Below are 17,279 nucleotides of genomic sequence, written 5' to 3'. Positions count from 1 at the left end.
GAAAAAGAGACAGAAGATTAAGCCTATTCAGATGTCATTGCTCCTCTGTGGGCAGCAGGATTCTAGCAACTGGTATTCAGAAGCATTTTGCCCCCAACAGTGGACGCTGAACAGAGCCACTCAATCTAGAAGTTGTTAATAGCTTTATCTTCCATGAATCTGCCCAATCCTCTTTTAAAGCCATCTAAGTTTGTGGCCATCACTGCCTCCTGAGACAGTGAGTTCCACAGTTTAACTATGTGCTATGTGAAGAAGTACTTTATTTTATCAATTCTGAATCTTTCAACAGTTCATTGGATGTCCACACATTCTAGTGTTATGAGAGAGGTTTAAAGACTCTCTCAAGGCAAATCTATTTTAAAAATGTAGTATAAACATCAACAACTGGGAAACACTGGCCTGCGAGCACTCCAGCTGGAGAACAGCCTTTACCAAAGGTGTCATTGACTCTGAAGACACTCAAACTCAGGACGAAAGGGAGAAAGGCGCTAAGAGGAAGGCACGCTTGGCAAATCCACACCGTGATCAACTCCCACCCAGAAACCTATGTCCCCCCACTGTGGAAGGACGTGTGGGTCCAGAAATGGCCTCCACAACCACTTACGGACTCACTGTTAAAACCTGTTTATGGAAGACAGTCTTACTAGGGCCAGAGCCTTTTCAGTACTGGCTCCGACTTGGTGGGACGCTGTGTCACAAGAGACTAGGGCCCTGCAGGACTTGGCATCTTTCTGCAGGGCCTACAAGACAAAGCTGTTCCACCTGGCCTTTGGTTTGGACTCAGTCTAACCCTTATTTTTCCCTCCCCTTATGGTTTTGATCTATGGGCTACTTTTAAAATGAGGCTGCATTTTAACCTGTATTTTAAATTGGGTTTTTTTCCCTATTATGTTTTTACTGTAATTTTACTGGTGTTAACCATGCTGAGCCCGGCTCTGGCCGGGGAGGGCGGGGTATAAATAAAATTTATTTATTTATAGTAGTAGTAGTAGTAGTAGTAGTAGTAGTAGTAGTAGTATTTGGCTAAGAGTGATCGCCAAATAAGAAGAAGAATGAGACAGGAAGATAAAACTTCTCCTTGTCCATTTTCTCCACACGTGAATAGTTCTATACACTTACCTTTTCTCTAGGGACGCGGGTGGCGCTGTGGGTTAAACCACAGAGCCTAGGACTTGCCAATCAGAAGGTCAGAGGTTCAAATCCCCGCGACGGGGTGAGCTCCCATTGCTCGGTCCCTGCTCCTGCCAACCTAGCAGTTTGAAAGCACATCAAAGTGCAAGCAGATAAATAGGTACCACTCCGGTGGGAAGGTAAACAGCATTTCCATGCGCTGCTCTGGTTCGCCAGAAGCAGCTCAGTCATGCTGGCCATGCTGTACTCCCTTGGCCAATAAAGCGAGATGAGCGCCGCAACCCCAGAGTTGGCCACGAATGGACCTAATGATCAGGGGTCCCTTTACCTTTACCTTTTCTCTAAACTATAAAGAAGCTGTAAACTAAAATGTTGTAACCTTTTCTCTTATGGGAGTTTCTCATCCCCCTTGATCATTTCGGTTTGCCCTATCCTGAACCTTCTCCAATTTCACAATATCCTTCCACATAAGAGCATAACGAGCCTGTTGGGTCAGCCAATGGACCATTTAATTCCGCACTCCCAGTGGCTGTTTGAAAGCACATCAAAGTGCAAGTAGATAAATAGGTACCACTCTGGTGGGAAGGTAAACGGCATTTCCGTGCACTGCTCTGGTTCACCAGAAGCGGCTTAGATGAGCACTGCAACCCCAGAGTCAGCCACAACTGGACCTAATGGTCAGAGGTGCCTGTGGTACTAGATGCCTGTGGGATGCTCAGCAGGATTTGACCACAAGAGCCTTCTTCTCCTGTCCGCTCCTGTGGTTTCCAGCAACTGCTATTCACAAGCATTGCTACGTCTAATGAGGTGATTTTTGAGGCGATTGTAACCTGTGAAGTAGGAGACGTGGCCAGAAGAAGTAATAACAACAACCAGTATTTTTTTTGTGCTTGCGACATTACTACAATCACCTCCATCGACATGGAACTGACTTCGGTGTCACTCAGCAGTTGGCTCGATAAGCAATGATATCTTGCAGTTCCAGCCTTGGCATTCTCGGAGCCTCAGGTGCAAGTTTTGTGACACGTGCTATTGAAAAGTTTGGTGCTTCAAAGACCTCTGAAGGGCATCATTCAGGCGCCTTTTGAGGTTAAAGAAAATGATAGGCTAGAGAAGGAACGTGGGGGGGTCTTTTAGCTATTTGAAGCAATTGCAAAAAAAATCCCCAAAAAAGGGTGACTGGTGCTTTTGTAGCTTTTCAGCCACAGGCCAGAGTTCACAGTTTTTGAAACAGCTCTCTTTTCCGCTTGATTTGATTCTAGTGAGAGATACATTTCAAGAGACAGACACACACACACACACAGAGAGAGAGAGAGAGAGAGAGAGAGAACTCAGCTATACAGCTGCAAATAAACCGTTTTGTGTTGTAAAGTGCATTATAGAAATGTAACACTAGATGGCAATGGTGAGCTATGGCAAATTTGATACATTGTTCAAAACTTTTTTAAAAAAAAAGAATTTTCACAACATTTTTTATATGTGTCTAGAGTCCAGAAGAGAGAGAGAGAGAGAGCATTAAGAAAGACATTAAGGTTGTCTGCTATAGCACTGAATACCTGCTCTACACCACCAAATCAGCAACAGTGGTTAAAGCTCCATACTCTCCAGGTGTCCCAGTTTTCCAGGGATAGTCCTGGAATGACAAAAGCCATCCTTACCGTGTGCACACTACACATTTAAAGCACATTGTGTACCTGAGGTTGCCTGCACCCTTAAGAGCCATCCACTGGCAGTTGGAGCCGTTGGAACATAGAGGGGAGGCGACCATTATCATTCTTCCTTTGATTCCCCTGCTATGCAAGCCTAGAAAAAAAAATTGAGGCCTTGTCTCTGCAACACAGGTTAGTAGTTATGGTCACATACACATACACACACACTGAGGTCCAGCCCTACCATTGGGTAGAGTGCAGCAGCTGTCTGAGACTGGCATGAAGTTTTTCAGGACGCAGCTGTGAACAGACCTGTGTGTCCCACATGGCCTGCTAATGTGACCCCAAAGCTAACCTCGGACTGGGAGCAGCTGCCAAGACCACATAACAACGGTCTTGAAATACCTACACTGGCTCCCAGTACGTTTCCGAGCACAATTCAAAGTGTTGGTGCTGACCTTTAAAGCCTTAAACTGCCTTGGTCCAGTATACCTGAAGGAGCGTCTCCACCCCCATCATCCAACCCGGACCCTGAGGTCCAGCTCCTGAGGTTACAGGGAACCAGGCAGAGGGCCTTCTTGGTAGTGGCACCCGCCCTGTGGAACACCCTCCCCCCAGATGTCAAAGAGAAAAACAACTACCAGACTTTTAGAAGACATCTGAAGGCAGCCCTGTTTAGGGAAGCTTTTAATGTTTAATAGACTACTGTATTTTAATATTCTGTTGGAAGCCACCCAGAGTGGCTGGGGAAACCCAGCCAGATGGGTGGGGTATAAATAAATTATTAGTATTAGTATTATTAGTATTATTATTATTATACAGTGGATGATGCTGTCTTGTCAGCAGTGTTGAACAAAGGGTCAACAGCCATTTTGGCCATCTTTTGTAGGTGCACTAGGAAGTGGGGCACGATTTTGTCCTTCACCAGAGGCAGCAAATTGTCTTGGGGTAACCTTGGGATCCCCATTCTTAGAGGCAGGAAACATGAAAATTTACACTATCAGGTGGTCACATGGCGGGAGATGTTTTTATGAGAAAATGTATTGTGATATCATGAGAACACAATACCTTTGCAATGCTGTGGTCTGAAACACATATGTTCAAATCTGCAAGTACTATATTTGCATGTTAGCAACTAAATTTAAAAGTATCCTTTAAAAAAAATTGAATGTTAAAAAAAAGTTAAAAGTAAACCAAGCATCTGTGAGAAATTCCAGAGCAGAAGTTCTTGGAAACTCTTGGACAGGAAGCTGAATCCTAGACGATAGCCATAATTCTCCCTTTCCCTTTGGAAATAGGTTGATCACAGGTTGTAGCTGACAAAACAAATTCTATATTTAGTGGCAGTATGGTTTTGGGGCACCCAAATTGGTTACCCCATTTGGTGCAAAACTTGTCCAACATACTTCAATGCAGGAATAAGCAGCTGTCCCGTACGGGGATCAAACCTGCAACCTTGGCATTATCAGCACCACACTCTAAGAGGCAGGATGTGAAACTGAGAAAAAATTTCCTAGCCTGGGATTTCAAGAACTTGGATTAGGACAGCCTTCTCTAATCGGGTTCCCTCTAGATTTTTTGGGCAACCCCATCATCCCTGACCATTTGTCATGCTGGCCAAGGCTAAAGCTAGACTGTAATCAAAAACATCGAGAGTGTGCCAAGTTGGGGAATTATTTATTTTATTTTTTTATTGCATCTACCGTATTTTTCGCTCTATAAGACGCACCTGACCATAAGACGCGCCTAGTTTTTAGAGGAGGAAAACAAGAAAAAAAAATATTCTGAATCTTTTATTTCTGTAGAGCCTCTTTACAAAAGCTTGATTTTGCAAGTGAACAGGAGAAGCATTTTAACAGGCATTAGTGCTTGGATTTCATTCTCTCACAGGAAGCCCCAGAAAAAAAGGATGGGATCATCTGGCCGTTTGGAGAGATAGAGGCACATGGTTTGGGCAGTGATGGAATCCAAGACTGACTGAAGAGGGAAAACAAGAATAATGTTCTCCTGTCTGTTTGTCAAGTTGCTCAGGGGGCTATACAAGGGCTATCACACAACAACCTCACAATAACCCAGTGAGGTTAAGGTGGCCCTCTCTGCGCAGCGCCTCCCTAGAGAAGCGGGAGAAGAAACGGAGCCCCTTCCGTTTTTCCTCCCGCTTCGCTGAAGAGGTGCTGCGCAGAGAGGGAGAGCTGCACAGCGCCATCCGCTCCATAAGACGCACACACATATCCCCTTACTTTTTAGGATGGAAAAAGTGCATCTTATGGAGCGAAAAATACGGTATATACTACCTTTACTCCAAGGAAATTAAGGTGGTGTTCATGGTTCTTCTCGCTGAATTTCCCACAACCCTGTGAGGTAGGTTAAGCTGAAAGGCAGTGACTGGCCCAAGGTCATCCAGTGAACTTCATGGCCGAGTGTGAATTTGAACCCTGGTCTCCCAGGTCCTAGTCTGACACATTAGCCACTACACCACACAAGGCTGAGTTAGTGGGAAAGGCTGTTTGAGCTCTATAGTCTTATTCTATTTCCAGATAGGTGGATGTGATGAAGCTGCCGAGTGATTCCTGAGCATTTTTTAGAGGCTGAGATAATGGATTCCCTGAGGGATAGCGACGAAGAGGATGACATAGAAAAACCTCTTCCGTCTCATGAAGCCTATTTATGTCAGGGTAAGTCTCAAGATCTCCCGAGTGAAGGGAAATGGGATGGTTCACTCTTGGGTGGTGGGAACCAAGTCCTGCAGGGAACAGTTGGAAGAGTTAGGTGTGGAAAGAAGAGAGAAATGGCAAATCAAGCTTTTAGACTACGCCAAAATTGCAAAACTGACCGGAAAGCTCAGGGACCAAGAAGACAAAAACTTAAAGAAAGAATGGGGGAAATTTACAATTTATTTAGGAGACAACTGTAAGCAGATGAAAACATCAGCAGGATTTTAATCTCACTTGTAATGTAACAAATACTATGGACAATGTGGATAGATTTAAAATGTAGATTATGAAATAATATGCAGTTGAAAATGTTGACAGTAGGACCCATGGATCAGATGGGGGGGGAGTCTTGAGATCCAGAGAAATCTCTCTATGTGGATATATATTTGTTTTGTTATAAATTTACATTTGTAAAATCAAATAAAAGTGATTTCACCCCCCCCCAAAAAAAAAAAAATGGGTGGAGGGAAGTACTGGGCTGTGGGGGAGGGAGGTGAAGCGATTAATTGAAACTGTTAAAGATTGGTATAGGATTTAAGAGATTTAAATTTTCATAAAGATTCTATAAGGAAAGCAGAAAGCAGAAAGCAGCAACAAATATCAAGTAAAGATATCGGAGAGGAGATCAGTGTAAAGGAAAACATGAGACCTATGGTTTTGTTACATATGATTTTATTTTGGAGTTATCTGTTTATTTTGGAGTTGTTTGTTGTAAAGAATGTATATCATGTGAATAAAATAATAAAGGATTTTTAAAAAGGAAGAGTTGGGTGTGGTAAGCCCGGAGAAGAGAAGGTTAGGAGATGGACATAACAGTTGCCTTCAGATATCTGAAAGACTGTCTTTGCAAATGTTGGAGCAGACGTATTCTCTGTTGCTCCAGAGAACTTAGAACCAATGGGTGGAAATTGCAGGGAAGCAAAGATTCCCAAGCTACAGTTTATGAGAAACAGCCTGATGCTCAGAATTAAACAGACTGCTTTAGGAAGTGGTGGGCTCTCCACAAATAGTATCTACGCCGAGCTATATGGCTACTTGTCAGGGAAGCTGTTGCTGCATTCTACATTACAGAGCCTGTGCTGAGCTTCAGGGTTAGACCAGATGAGCTTCAGGGTTACTTCTGGTTCTATAATTCCATTTCCCCAAAATCTCGCTGTTGTGTGGAGAAAGAGTAGCAACAGCTTTGTTTCCTTTCTTCTTTTTAAGGCTTGAAACAGCTATACCAGACCCAGCAGCTATGCGATGTCACCTTGGGCGTGGAAGGAAAGAGCTTTCATTGCCACAGGTGAGTCTGTACCATTGCAGGCAGTGGTAACCCCTTGCAGACAAGACAAAACTTGTTTTGATCCTGGCCTATTTCCCACCACAACAGGGACAATGTTGTTTTATGTAGAAGGAACTTTTCAGCAGGTAGATCTAAATGGCTTTTGGGTCCCATGTGGTCCTGTGGAAGTTCTAGGACTTGAGCCATACACTTACTCGGTGCTTGTATCCAGAAATATAAATCCCCTACCTAACTCTTTCCCTTCTGGTGGTTTCCAGCATGGCCAATAGTCAGGGATGTTGGGAGTTGCTGTCCAAAACCTCTGGAGGGCAGCAGGTTGTAGGAAGCTGCCCAACACCAAGGCTTGAGAGTTATCATCACCTCTGTCACATCTGCCTTGAGTTTCAACCTATTAGGTCTCACTCTGTCCAGAATAGCATCTAGGCAATCCAGGAAGACACAAGGACAGCTGAATTGGATGAAAAAGAGAGAAATAGAGTCTTGTCAACATATGGATGCCACCACAGTTCAAATCGAGGGACTCCTTGCATCTGAATGCAGATTTTTCTCCAGTGTTGGGAACAAAGGTCCGTATAGTTAAAGCTATGGTTTTCCCAGTAGCGATGTATGGAAGTGAGAGCTGGACCATAAAGAAGGCTGATCGCCAAAGAATTGATGCTTGTGAATTATGGTGTTGGAGGAGACTCTTGAGAGTCCCATTGACTGCAAGAAGATCAAATCTCTCCATTCTTAAGGAAATCAGCCCTGAGTGCACTGGAAGGACAGATCCTGAAGCTGAGGCTCCAATACTTTGGCCACCTCATGAGAAGAGAAGACTCCCTGAAAAAGCCCCTGATGTTGGGAAAGATGGAGGGCACAAGGAGAAGGGGACAACAGAGGCCGAGATGGTTGGACAGTGTTCTCGAAGCTACCAGCATGAGTTTGACCAAACTGCGGGAGGCAGTGGAAGACAGGAGTGCCTGGCGTGCTCTGGTCCATGGGGTCACGAAGAGTCTGACACGACTAAATGACTAAACAACAACAACAAAGGAACATTTACAGATAGGTAGCCGTGTTGGTCTGCCATAGTCAAAATAAAAAAATTCCTTCCAGTAGCACCTTAAAGACCAACTAAGTTAGTTCTAGGTATGAGCTTTCGTGTGCATGCACACTTCTTCAGATACACTGAAACAGAAGTTGCCAGATCCTTCTATATAGTGAGAAGGTGGGGAGGGGTATTACTCAGAAGGGTGGTGGGAATGGGAGATTGGCAGATAGCTGAGATGAGCCTGTTGACGACTCTTAACGACTGTAATAGGTCTTACAGGAAAAGGTAAGGGGTGAGAAGGTGAGAAATGGCTTAGTCATGTATAATGAGATAAGAATCCAATGTCTCTGTTCAGGCCAGGTCTCTCCATGGTTTTAAGTTTGGTAATGAGTTGCAATTCAGCAGCTTCTCTTTCCAGTCTATTTCTGAAATTCCTTTGTAGTAAAACAGCTACTTTGAGATCTTGTATAGAATGTCCTGGGAGATTGAAGTGTTCTCCTACTGGTTTCTCTGTTTTGTGATTCTTGATGTCAGATTTATGTCCGTTTATTCTTTGGCGTAAGGTTTGGCCTGTTTGTCCAATATAGAGAGCTGAAGGACACTGTTGGCATTTGATGGCATACACAATGTTAGACGATGAGCAATTAAATAGTCCCGAGATGGTATGTGTGATGTTGTTGGGGCCAGTAATGGTGTTGTCCGGGTGTATGTGGCAGCAAAGTTGGCATCTGGGTTTATTGCAGGCTCTGGTGCCAGTGTCCGTGTTAAGTCTGGTTGTAGTATTATTGTGGGTTAGGAGTTGTTTAAGATTGGGTGGCTGTCTGTAGGCAATGAAAGGTCTTCCTCTCAGAGCTTGAGAAAGAGAAGGAACATTGTGATATCCCACAGGAGAATAGTCACTAGTTAGAGCAGCGATGACTCCACATTACCTTCCAAAAGCACCAGAGGGCACCCCACAATATAGTGCCACTCTGTCCTAAACCTGAGAAAGGTCCAGGAAGACTGGATGGCCAGTCAAATGAAAGAGCGCTGAGAGGTCTTAGAGCAGGGTTCCCTAAGCTTGGGTCTCCAGCAGACAATTAATGGGTTAGTGGGGAGAGGAATGGGGAGAGGAATGGAACAGAGCAGACATGGGCAAACACAGCCCTCCAGATGTTTTGGGACTACAACTCCCATCCTCCTTAGCTAGCAGGACCAGTGCTCAGGGATAATGGGAATTGTAGTGCAAAAATAGCTGGAGATCCAAGTTTGGGAAACCCTGTCTTAGAGAATCCAAACAACTCTCCCTTTTCCATGGCCAAAAAAGAAAAAGAACATTAGTCAGAGAATCTTGTTCCCTTTCATGATTCATGGCCTCCTCAGTAGTGGCTCCACATGTATAGAATGCTCTCCCCTGACAGGCCCACCTGGCAACTAATTTAATGCATTTTTGGTACCAGACAAAAAAAACCCAACCCTTTTCATTCTCTCAGGCTTTTTAAGTGTTTCTATTAAATTCTAAATTCTCTACTTCTGCTGTTTGCAATGCAGCTTACCCTCAGTGTTTTAAAACTGCATTTTGAAGCTTGTTCTGGTTTTTGTGATTTTACTTGGCTTTACTCTTTTCCTGCACAATGCCCAGAAGGCAATAATAGTGGGGGGGGGTCCCCTGCATAGCTGTCAATGTTTCCCTTTTTTAAAGGGAAATTCCCTTATTCCGAATAGGATTCGTCGCAAGAAAAGGGAAAAGTTGACAGCTATGGTCCCCTCTCCAGTAAATATAGCTAATAAATAATGTGCACGTTTCTTCTTTCCAAATGCAGGATGCTGTTGGCATCAGTCAGTCCTTATTTCAGAGATATGTTCATCCATTCTGAGTCACACAACGGGGAGTTCCAGCTTGAGGACATCACTGCTTCCACACTCCACTGCCTGCTGGACTATCTCTACACGGAAGAGGTGTCTCTCACTGCAGAAACTGCCCAGGACCTCTTTACTGCAGCTAGCAAGCTCCAGATCCTTCCACTGAAAGAGACTGCTGGAAGGTAATGCAAGTGTCAAGTCAATAATAATAATTTAAAATTTTTATTTGTACCCCGCCCTCTCTGGCCAGAGCCGGGCTCAGGGTGGCTAACATCATGAAACTAAGACAGGATACAAAGAAGTACAGGAGTTCCCCTCTCCCTTCTCACTGATAAGAATTAACAAGCATTTGGTAGATCTATAGTCCTTCTATTACAGCATTATGTTGCAAGCACAAACAGGCAAACCTCCATAAGGATATCAGTTGCCTACTCTGACTCCTCCCCACTTCTGCAGCAAAAAGTGGGCCAGCGGGAAGTCTCCCCCCCCCCGCCGCCGCCCATGTCTCCTTTGTTCTCTGACACGCTTGGACCTCTGAGTTTGGGGGAGGGAGGGGTTCCCCCCACTCCCGATTGATGTATCGCCCAGCTGCTCCCTCCTTTCTGGTTGCTTAGCTACTATCTCATAGCTGGATAGCTCCTCTCTCAACTGTGCAGCTTCTGTGTCTGCCTGTCTCTCTGCTTCTGGAAATGCTGGAAGCAGGGAGGGGGGAATATTCCTCCTCTTCTATTAGGAGTTGATCTCCCTGTGATTGCATTTCCCAATCTTTCGATCCAGACCAGTCCCTGACAGCAAGGAAGTCACCCCATTCCGTTTTAAAACTTTTGCACACATTGCAAGACTGCCACATTCCCAAGCATAGCAAACTGAACACCTAAGAACATATGGGTGTAAGAGGACACCAGGTGGATCAGGCCAAAGCCCCATCTAGTGCAGCATCCTGTTTGCACATTGGCCAACCAGGTGCCTGTGGGACAGAGCACAACTTTGCACTCTGAACACCTGCTGCAGCATTGCGCACTAACTGCAGCATCTGCATCAAGTGCAAGAGAAGCTCTTCACAGAGTTGATGGGTTAGTCATATGAAAATCACTGAGAAGTCTTAGAGAATCCAAGCAACCCAAACATTAGTCAGAGAATATTCTTATCATTCCTTTTAAAAACCTATACATAAATATTGAATAGATCAGGTGTTCCCAAACTGTGGTCCGCAGATGATCAATGACCCACTGTAAAAATACAGTTAAAAACCGCACAGTGTCTAGCACAGTGTATTACAACAACGGGGGGGGGGGATATTAAGTGGCCTGCCAAGACAAGTGGTCCATGAGAAAACAAGTTTGGGAACCACCAATATAGATCGCAGGGCCTTTTTGGTGATGGCACCCCACAGTTAAGGAACTCTTTCTTAGAGAGCCAGTGTGGTGTAGTGGTTAAGAGCGGTGGTCTCATAATCTGGGGAACCGGGTTCGCATCTCCGCTCCTCCACATGCAGCTGCTGGGTGACCTTGGGCTAGTCACACTTCCCTGAAGTCTCTCAGCCCCACTCACCTCACAGGGTGTTTGTTGTGGGGGAGGAAGGGAAAGGAGAATGTTAGCCGCTTTGAGACTCCTTCGGGTAGTGATAAAGCGGGATATCAAATCCAAACTCTTCTTCTTCTTCTTCTTTCCCAAATGGCTTTCCCCTTTATTGGCCTCATTTAGGCATGAAGTTTCTTTGGAATGTAATCATCCTTCTTGCTAACACTGCTACTCTGTGCACATCATTATGATGTTGATAGAATTATTTTTTATTGGTATTGGTAGCCTGGGGGTAGCCAACATGGTCTGTCCAGATGTTTTAGACTACAGTTCCCACCAGCCCCAGCCAAGATAGGAAGGATAATGGAAACTGTAGTCTACAGCATCAGGGAGGGGAGGCACCCCTCTGTTAACTGCTCAATGTTTCTGTTGAGAGAAGGGGACGGGGAATATCAACATGGGGAGACACATAATTCCCAGAGCAATATTTCATCCAAACATTTCAATGGGAGAAGGCATTGGTCTCTAAAACTGATGGCATCTCTTTTGTTTCCCTGCCAGGTTTCTCGAGATGAACATCTCCATGAACAACTGCCTCACCCTTTACAGCCTGGCTCATCAGCACAACCACCAGCCTTTGCTCAACGCAGCCTCATGCTACATCAAGCAACACTTTGTGCCCCTCGCTAAGCAGGAAGCCTTCCTGAACCTGGAACCCAAAGCTTTAATCAGCCTCATCTCCTCGGACAACCTGGAAGTGCCCTCTGAGCTGATCGTCTACCAGGCTGTGCGCAACTGGGTGGAGTCTGCGGCCTCCGTACGCCTCCCGCTGTACAAGGAGCTCCTCGGACATGTCCGCTTTTCGCTGCTCACCCACGAAGAGCTCGTCGATGTCCAGGCGGACACCGCAGAGTACTACAGGCACGTGCGTCTGAAGTGGAAGGAGCTGGATGGGGCAGGGAGGCTCCAAGCGAGTGGCGGGCTCAGGAAGGGCATGTACGACGACTGCCTTGCTTGCCTGAAGGTCGACGAGAGCAGGACCCAGGATGGAGATGACCCAGAATCTTACCTGTACTGTTTCGACCCCAACTCAGAGAAGTGGGAGACATTGCCGCCGCTGAAGTACCTGAGCTACTCTGGATGTGCCTCCATGGGCTGCAAGCTTTACTTGTCTGGAGGTCAGAAGGCCGACTGCTCTTTTGTTGACACTCTGCATCAGTACGATTCCTTGACCAGCCAATGGACACAGCTCCCATCCATGTTCACAGCCAGGGCCCTCCACCCCTTTCTGGCCTGTGACAAAAAGCTGTATGCTGTCGGAGGCTGCAGCGATACTGGCCCTCTCTCTTCCGCAGAGGCCTTCAGCATTGAGCAGAATGCCTGGGCCCCAATCTCCAGCCTGCCCCTTGCCGTGATGTACCCAGCTTCAACGGTGCTCAGGAATAAGCTTTACCTTGTAGGGGGGAAAGCCTCCAGGAGCTACAAGGGGCTTCTGATCTACGACACAAATGCCGACTGGTGGAATGAGGTGCCCATGGACTTTGCCTGCTACGGTGCAGCGGCTGTCTCAGTCGGTAACGGGATATATGTTTTCGGTGGGTACACCGAGGAAAGGGGCAATTTCCTGGTCCAGAGCGCCATGGCCACTGAGGAGCTCCCCAACTGCACCAAAGGGAGCTTTTACCTCCTTGAGAATGGCAGGGTGAGCTGGGAAGTCACTGTCCCAGAGCTACCGACAGCCTTGGCTTTTTCTTGCGCGGTGGAATGGCAAGGTAAGATCTACCTGTTGGCGGGCAAGGACGAAACCCGCTCCTATAATACGATTTACAGCTGGGTTCCAGAGGACACAAGCTGGACCCGGTGCCCTGAGGAAATCCCCACGACGGCTTCCCAGGTGAGAATATCCAACGTCGCACCCCTGAAGATGCCCAAAAAACCAATCCAGCTCCTTCTGTTTGGCGCCGCACTGAGCCCAGCGGTGTCCGGGGTGGATGATGTCAAGAAGCAGCAGCTGAGCTCTTCTTCCTCTCGAGAGGGCTGCAGCCTTAACTGCTGTTGGGGTGGAAGATGATCTCCCAAACGCTTCAAAGGCTCCACATGCTTCCCTGTGTTTTTAGGAATGGACTCCCATAATAAAGGTCTGTCTCTCGTCTGAAAGTAGGACTTTGCTTTGCCTCCAGCTCCCATTTATTTCATTGGTGCTGCTCTCAGAATAATGGGGTTAAGGACAACAGAAACAGAAAAGCTTACACCTTTCCTGGAAGCTTAATTAAAAAAAAACACAACCCAAGTTCTCCTTGAATTTTGTATTCTGGTGTTTCCCGAGGCAGGGATGGAGAATCTGTGGCTCTCCAGACATTGTTGGACTCCTGATCCCATAAAGCCCAGCAAACATAGCCGATGGTCAGGGTTTTAATCCAGCAAAATCTAGAGGTCCATGGACTACTTGTTCCTGTTCTAAATAGGGGTGGCTCAATCTGTCAATTTCATTTCCTCATTTTCCTAGTCCTAAACCCAGTTCTCCACATTTCCACATCGGTTTCTGAATTCTTTTACTTAAGTCCTCGAGAAAATTCAGCCGCATGTTATTGCAAATTCCTCCCACACATTTTTGTATGCAATTTTGCCTAAGAAGACATATTTTTGCAAGGCATTCCCCCCTAAAATAATGCCTTTTCATACATTATTTTCACTAATATATGCAGTCTTATTCGGCACCGCAAAAATCAAAGAAGTGCACATTTCAGAGGGTGGCCGTGTCTCAGTATCCAAATTGCTTTGGAAAATGTGGATTAAGTACATTCACCTTTAAATACAAACTGAATCAAAATTCTCCCCATCACTAGTTCTAAGCAACTCATGGGGGTTTTTCCCCCCATCAGCTTTATTAACCTACAAAATTTTGGCACCAGTTTAGAGTGAATCAGACCATGTTTCTGGGTGTTAACTATGAACCCTGATTGGATGTACCAATTACTCTGTTGGGGGGGGGCCCTACAAAACCATATAAAATGACAAAACTTTGGCACTGGTTTGTAAGAGGTACAAAATTTCAGGGTTCATAGTTAATGAAGCTTTCCCCATCCTTACTTGTGCCTTTTGGGGGAGCAGTAAAAAATCCAATTGCAGCATCAGCCTACCCAGTGGGGAGAGGTTCAGTGCTAGTAAGACTTTCCAGATCCGCTGTGGCTTTAAGATGAACACTTCCTCTTTGAAAGTTCAGTCCATTATGTTGCTTCCTGTTGATCTGGGCTGAGGACTCTGATTTACCTCTGGCACAGCCTCTCTAAATTTCCCAAAGCCTGTTTCTCATCCCGTGGGAGTAGGGGCTTTTATTACTGATTTCCTCTTGTTATTTTTCCCTTCCTTTTTTTTTTTTAAGATGAAATAGGACTATAAATAGTGCTATTAAGAGAGGAGAAAAGAAAAATTATAATTGAACTATTACACTTTAAAGTTTATAATTGGCTTCCAGGGAGGTGAATCGGTTTCCAGCTTTCTGTATTCATTCTATATGTTATTGTTATTTGCAGATATTAGCATGTGGATTTGTTTTGGATATCAAGATATTTTATTCTTGAATGTCTAACTTTATTAGGTCTCTATGTTGTGTTAAATATATTTATATATATATATAAATCACGCAGTTAAATAGTGAGAAGAAACCGGCAATTAAAACCTGCTTTCTCTGCCCACCCCACCCCTCCCCCTTGTAGGAAAGGGAAAACGGCAAAGGGGCAATTTAGTGAGGATTTTCGAGGGACAAATTTAGAGATGGCTCATCACTAATCTCCCAGCCTGAATCAACAAGAGGCAATATGTGGGGTCTGAACCTGGAAGGGAAGGGAAATCAGTGTTGGAAGAGAAAAGTGGACTCCTGCAAATTTCCCCCAGCACTCTGCAATGAAATAGTTGCAGTGCGGACGGCTGCTGTTCAGGCTTCTAGCTACTCCTTTCCACCTCCTACCCAACAAGTTTTCTTTTTTTTAATAATAATTTTTATTAATTGTAACATATTAATTATCATACATACAACAAAATTTCACTTCTTATACAATCTTTTTGGACTTCCATCAGCACCTCTGATGATCCACCATTCTTATCACTTCTTCTGCATTTCTTAAGTTCATATTGCCTTATCTTAACTAACAATTCTCTTTACCGTTTTTGCAATAATTCAAATAATTCACCTTACAAAACTTCTTGCAAACCTACAAGCGTAATCTGATGGTCACAATTACTTTTCAAATAGTCCATAAATTTACACCAGTCTTCTGTGAATCTCTGGTCCTGCAGGTTTCAAATTCTTCCTGTTAATTTGCCTAATTCTGCATAGTCCATCAGTTTCATCCTCCATTCTTCTTTTGTCGGTAATTCTTCTTGCTTCCAATTTTGTGCCAATAATATTCTTGCTGCCATCACTGCATATAAAAATAATTTACAATCCTTTCTATTTATATCATCTCCTACAGTGCCAAGTCAAAATGCTTCTGGCTTCTTAATAAATGTGTGTTTCAACATTTTTTTCATTTCATTATATATCATTTCCCATACTTTTTTCACTTTTTTACATTCCCACCACATATGATAAAAATACCCAACAAGTTTTCTTACTGCCACCTCCAGCGGTCAGCTTTCTGTGCAATTGCGCTGCGTCCACCTCAGTGCCCACCTCACTCTGTCCCTCCCGCTCAGCAGCAGCGACTCACCTGTTTGCAGGTCAGGTCAGCGTCTTTGCCCCACCACAGCATCCACTACTGGTTAGACTCCAGCATCTTCTCGAATATGTGTCAGAGAGAGCTAGCCAAACTGCATTGCAAAGAGGTTTGTGTAGCTGTAAAAAAAACAATTATTTTTAAAACACACGCACGCACACTTTTACCTGTGCACAGTATTCTTTGAGGAGCAAAGGTTGGCCGCAGGTGGCCACAGGTCCTAAATGAGCTTCATCACACATATCCCTAATTGAGCGAAATTTGCAATTACAGCATTGTGGAAGGAAGCTAGTCACTTTTGCCTCTGAGCAAAGTATGCCGAGGCTGATTGCAAAGTAGCAGCTGCGTTCTCCAAAATTTGACTGCACCTGGTGCATGTCGAAAAGCCCGCGCTCTCTGCCCCTTTGTGAAGCTCCTGGTGAGTACAAGGAACTGGCCTCCCAGAATTCCCCACCCTATTTGCACAGGGGAGAAGTTCCAAGAAAAGGAGATTCCAACTAAACACCAGGAAAAACTTTCTGACAGTAAGAGCTGTTTGATGGTGGAATGACTTCCCTTGGGAAGTGGTGGAATCTCCATCCTTGGAGGTTTTTAAGCAGAGGTTGGGTGACCATCTGTCATGGATGCTTTAGCTGAGATTCCTGCATTGCAGGGGGTTGGAATAGATGACCCTGGGTGTCCCTTCCAGCTTTAGCATCCTATGATTCTAAGTTCTCCAACAACTTCCTGGGGATGGGGTTATCCATCCGTAATGGCATGGATTCCTTCTTTGTTCGTTGTGGGAGAGGATTATGCAGCTTCTAGGAAGCTGGCTTATACTGAGTGAGACCATTGGCCCATCTTCCTCAGCATTGTCTGCACTGGCTGGCAGCAGTTCCTCAGGATTTCAGGCTGGGGGTTGAACCCAGGACCTTCTGAGTGCATGGCTCAGCTTCATCCCTTCGGATGCTCCTCATACTTTTCCATATGACCCTGCCAACTATGTTCACAATTTACCCACCATTTTGTACCTTCCAAAGGACCCTGGACCCAGCATTGATCCAGGACACTGTTTGAATATGCAAAAAATAGCAGCCACCGCTAAACTTGAGTCCATTGATTTAAGTGGGTCTGTTCTGGGCAGGGCCGTCTTACCCATAGGCGCTAGGGGTGCGGGGCACCCAGGCGCAGGCTCTCAGGGGCTCCAGGCCAAGAGTCCGGGGCCAAGATTTGGAGTCTGGGGATTGGGAAGAGCCAACAGCCACTGCCGAGTGGAGCAGAGCCTGTTGGAGCACAGCAGCTCTTCTGCTGCAGGAGAGCGAGGCGCTGAGGCAGCCAGTCGGCTCAGCCCTCCTGCACGCCTGGGATTGGCTGGCCGTCAAGAGGTTGTGCTGCTCACACGAGCCTTATATGCAA

General features: G+C 45.4%; 1 protein-coding gene and 1 long non-coding RNA gene across 3 annotated transcripts in view; both read left to right on the top strand.

The window, feature by feature from the left end:
• Window positions 1-17,279, top strand: part of LOC308593180 — a 441,755-nt gene that overhangs the window by 98,544 nt on the left and 325,932 nt on the right. The gene's annotated exons all lie outside the window — the stretch shown is intronic.
• Window positions 2,865-13,329, top strand: LOC308592797 (kelch-like protein 26). 2 transcript variants are annotated; one of them, XM_081204652.1, is made up of 5 exons: window positions 2,865-2,972; window positions 5,318-5,455; window positions 6,701-6,779; window positions 9,609-9,830; window positions 11,731-13,329. In XM_081204652.1, exons 2-5 carry the CDS (start codon window positions 5,377-5,379, stop codon window positions 13,238-13,240), a joined length of 1,890 nt encoding a protein of 629 aa, XP_081060778.1. In that variant the 5' UTR covers window positions 2,865-2,972; window positions 5,318-5,376; the 3' UTR covers window positions 13,241-13,329. The 2 variants fall into 2 exon arrangements, with proteins under 2 accessions (XP_081060778.1, XP_081060779.1); XM_081204653.1 differs by lacking the exons at window positions 2,865-2,972; window positions 6,701-6,779 and having other exon boundaries at window positions 5,316-5,455.

The sequence above is a fragment of the Podarcis bocagei genome (genome assembly GCF_964188305.1).
Source record: "Podarcis bocagei genome assembly, chromosome: 8".
NCBI lineage: Eukaryota > Metazoa > Chordata > Lepidosauria > Squamata > Lacertidae > Podarcis > Podarcis bocagei.
This window is presented reverse-complemented; position numbering and strand designations above follow the sequence as displayed.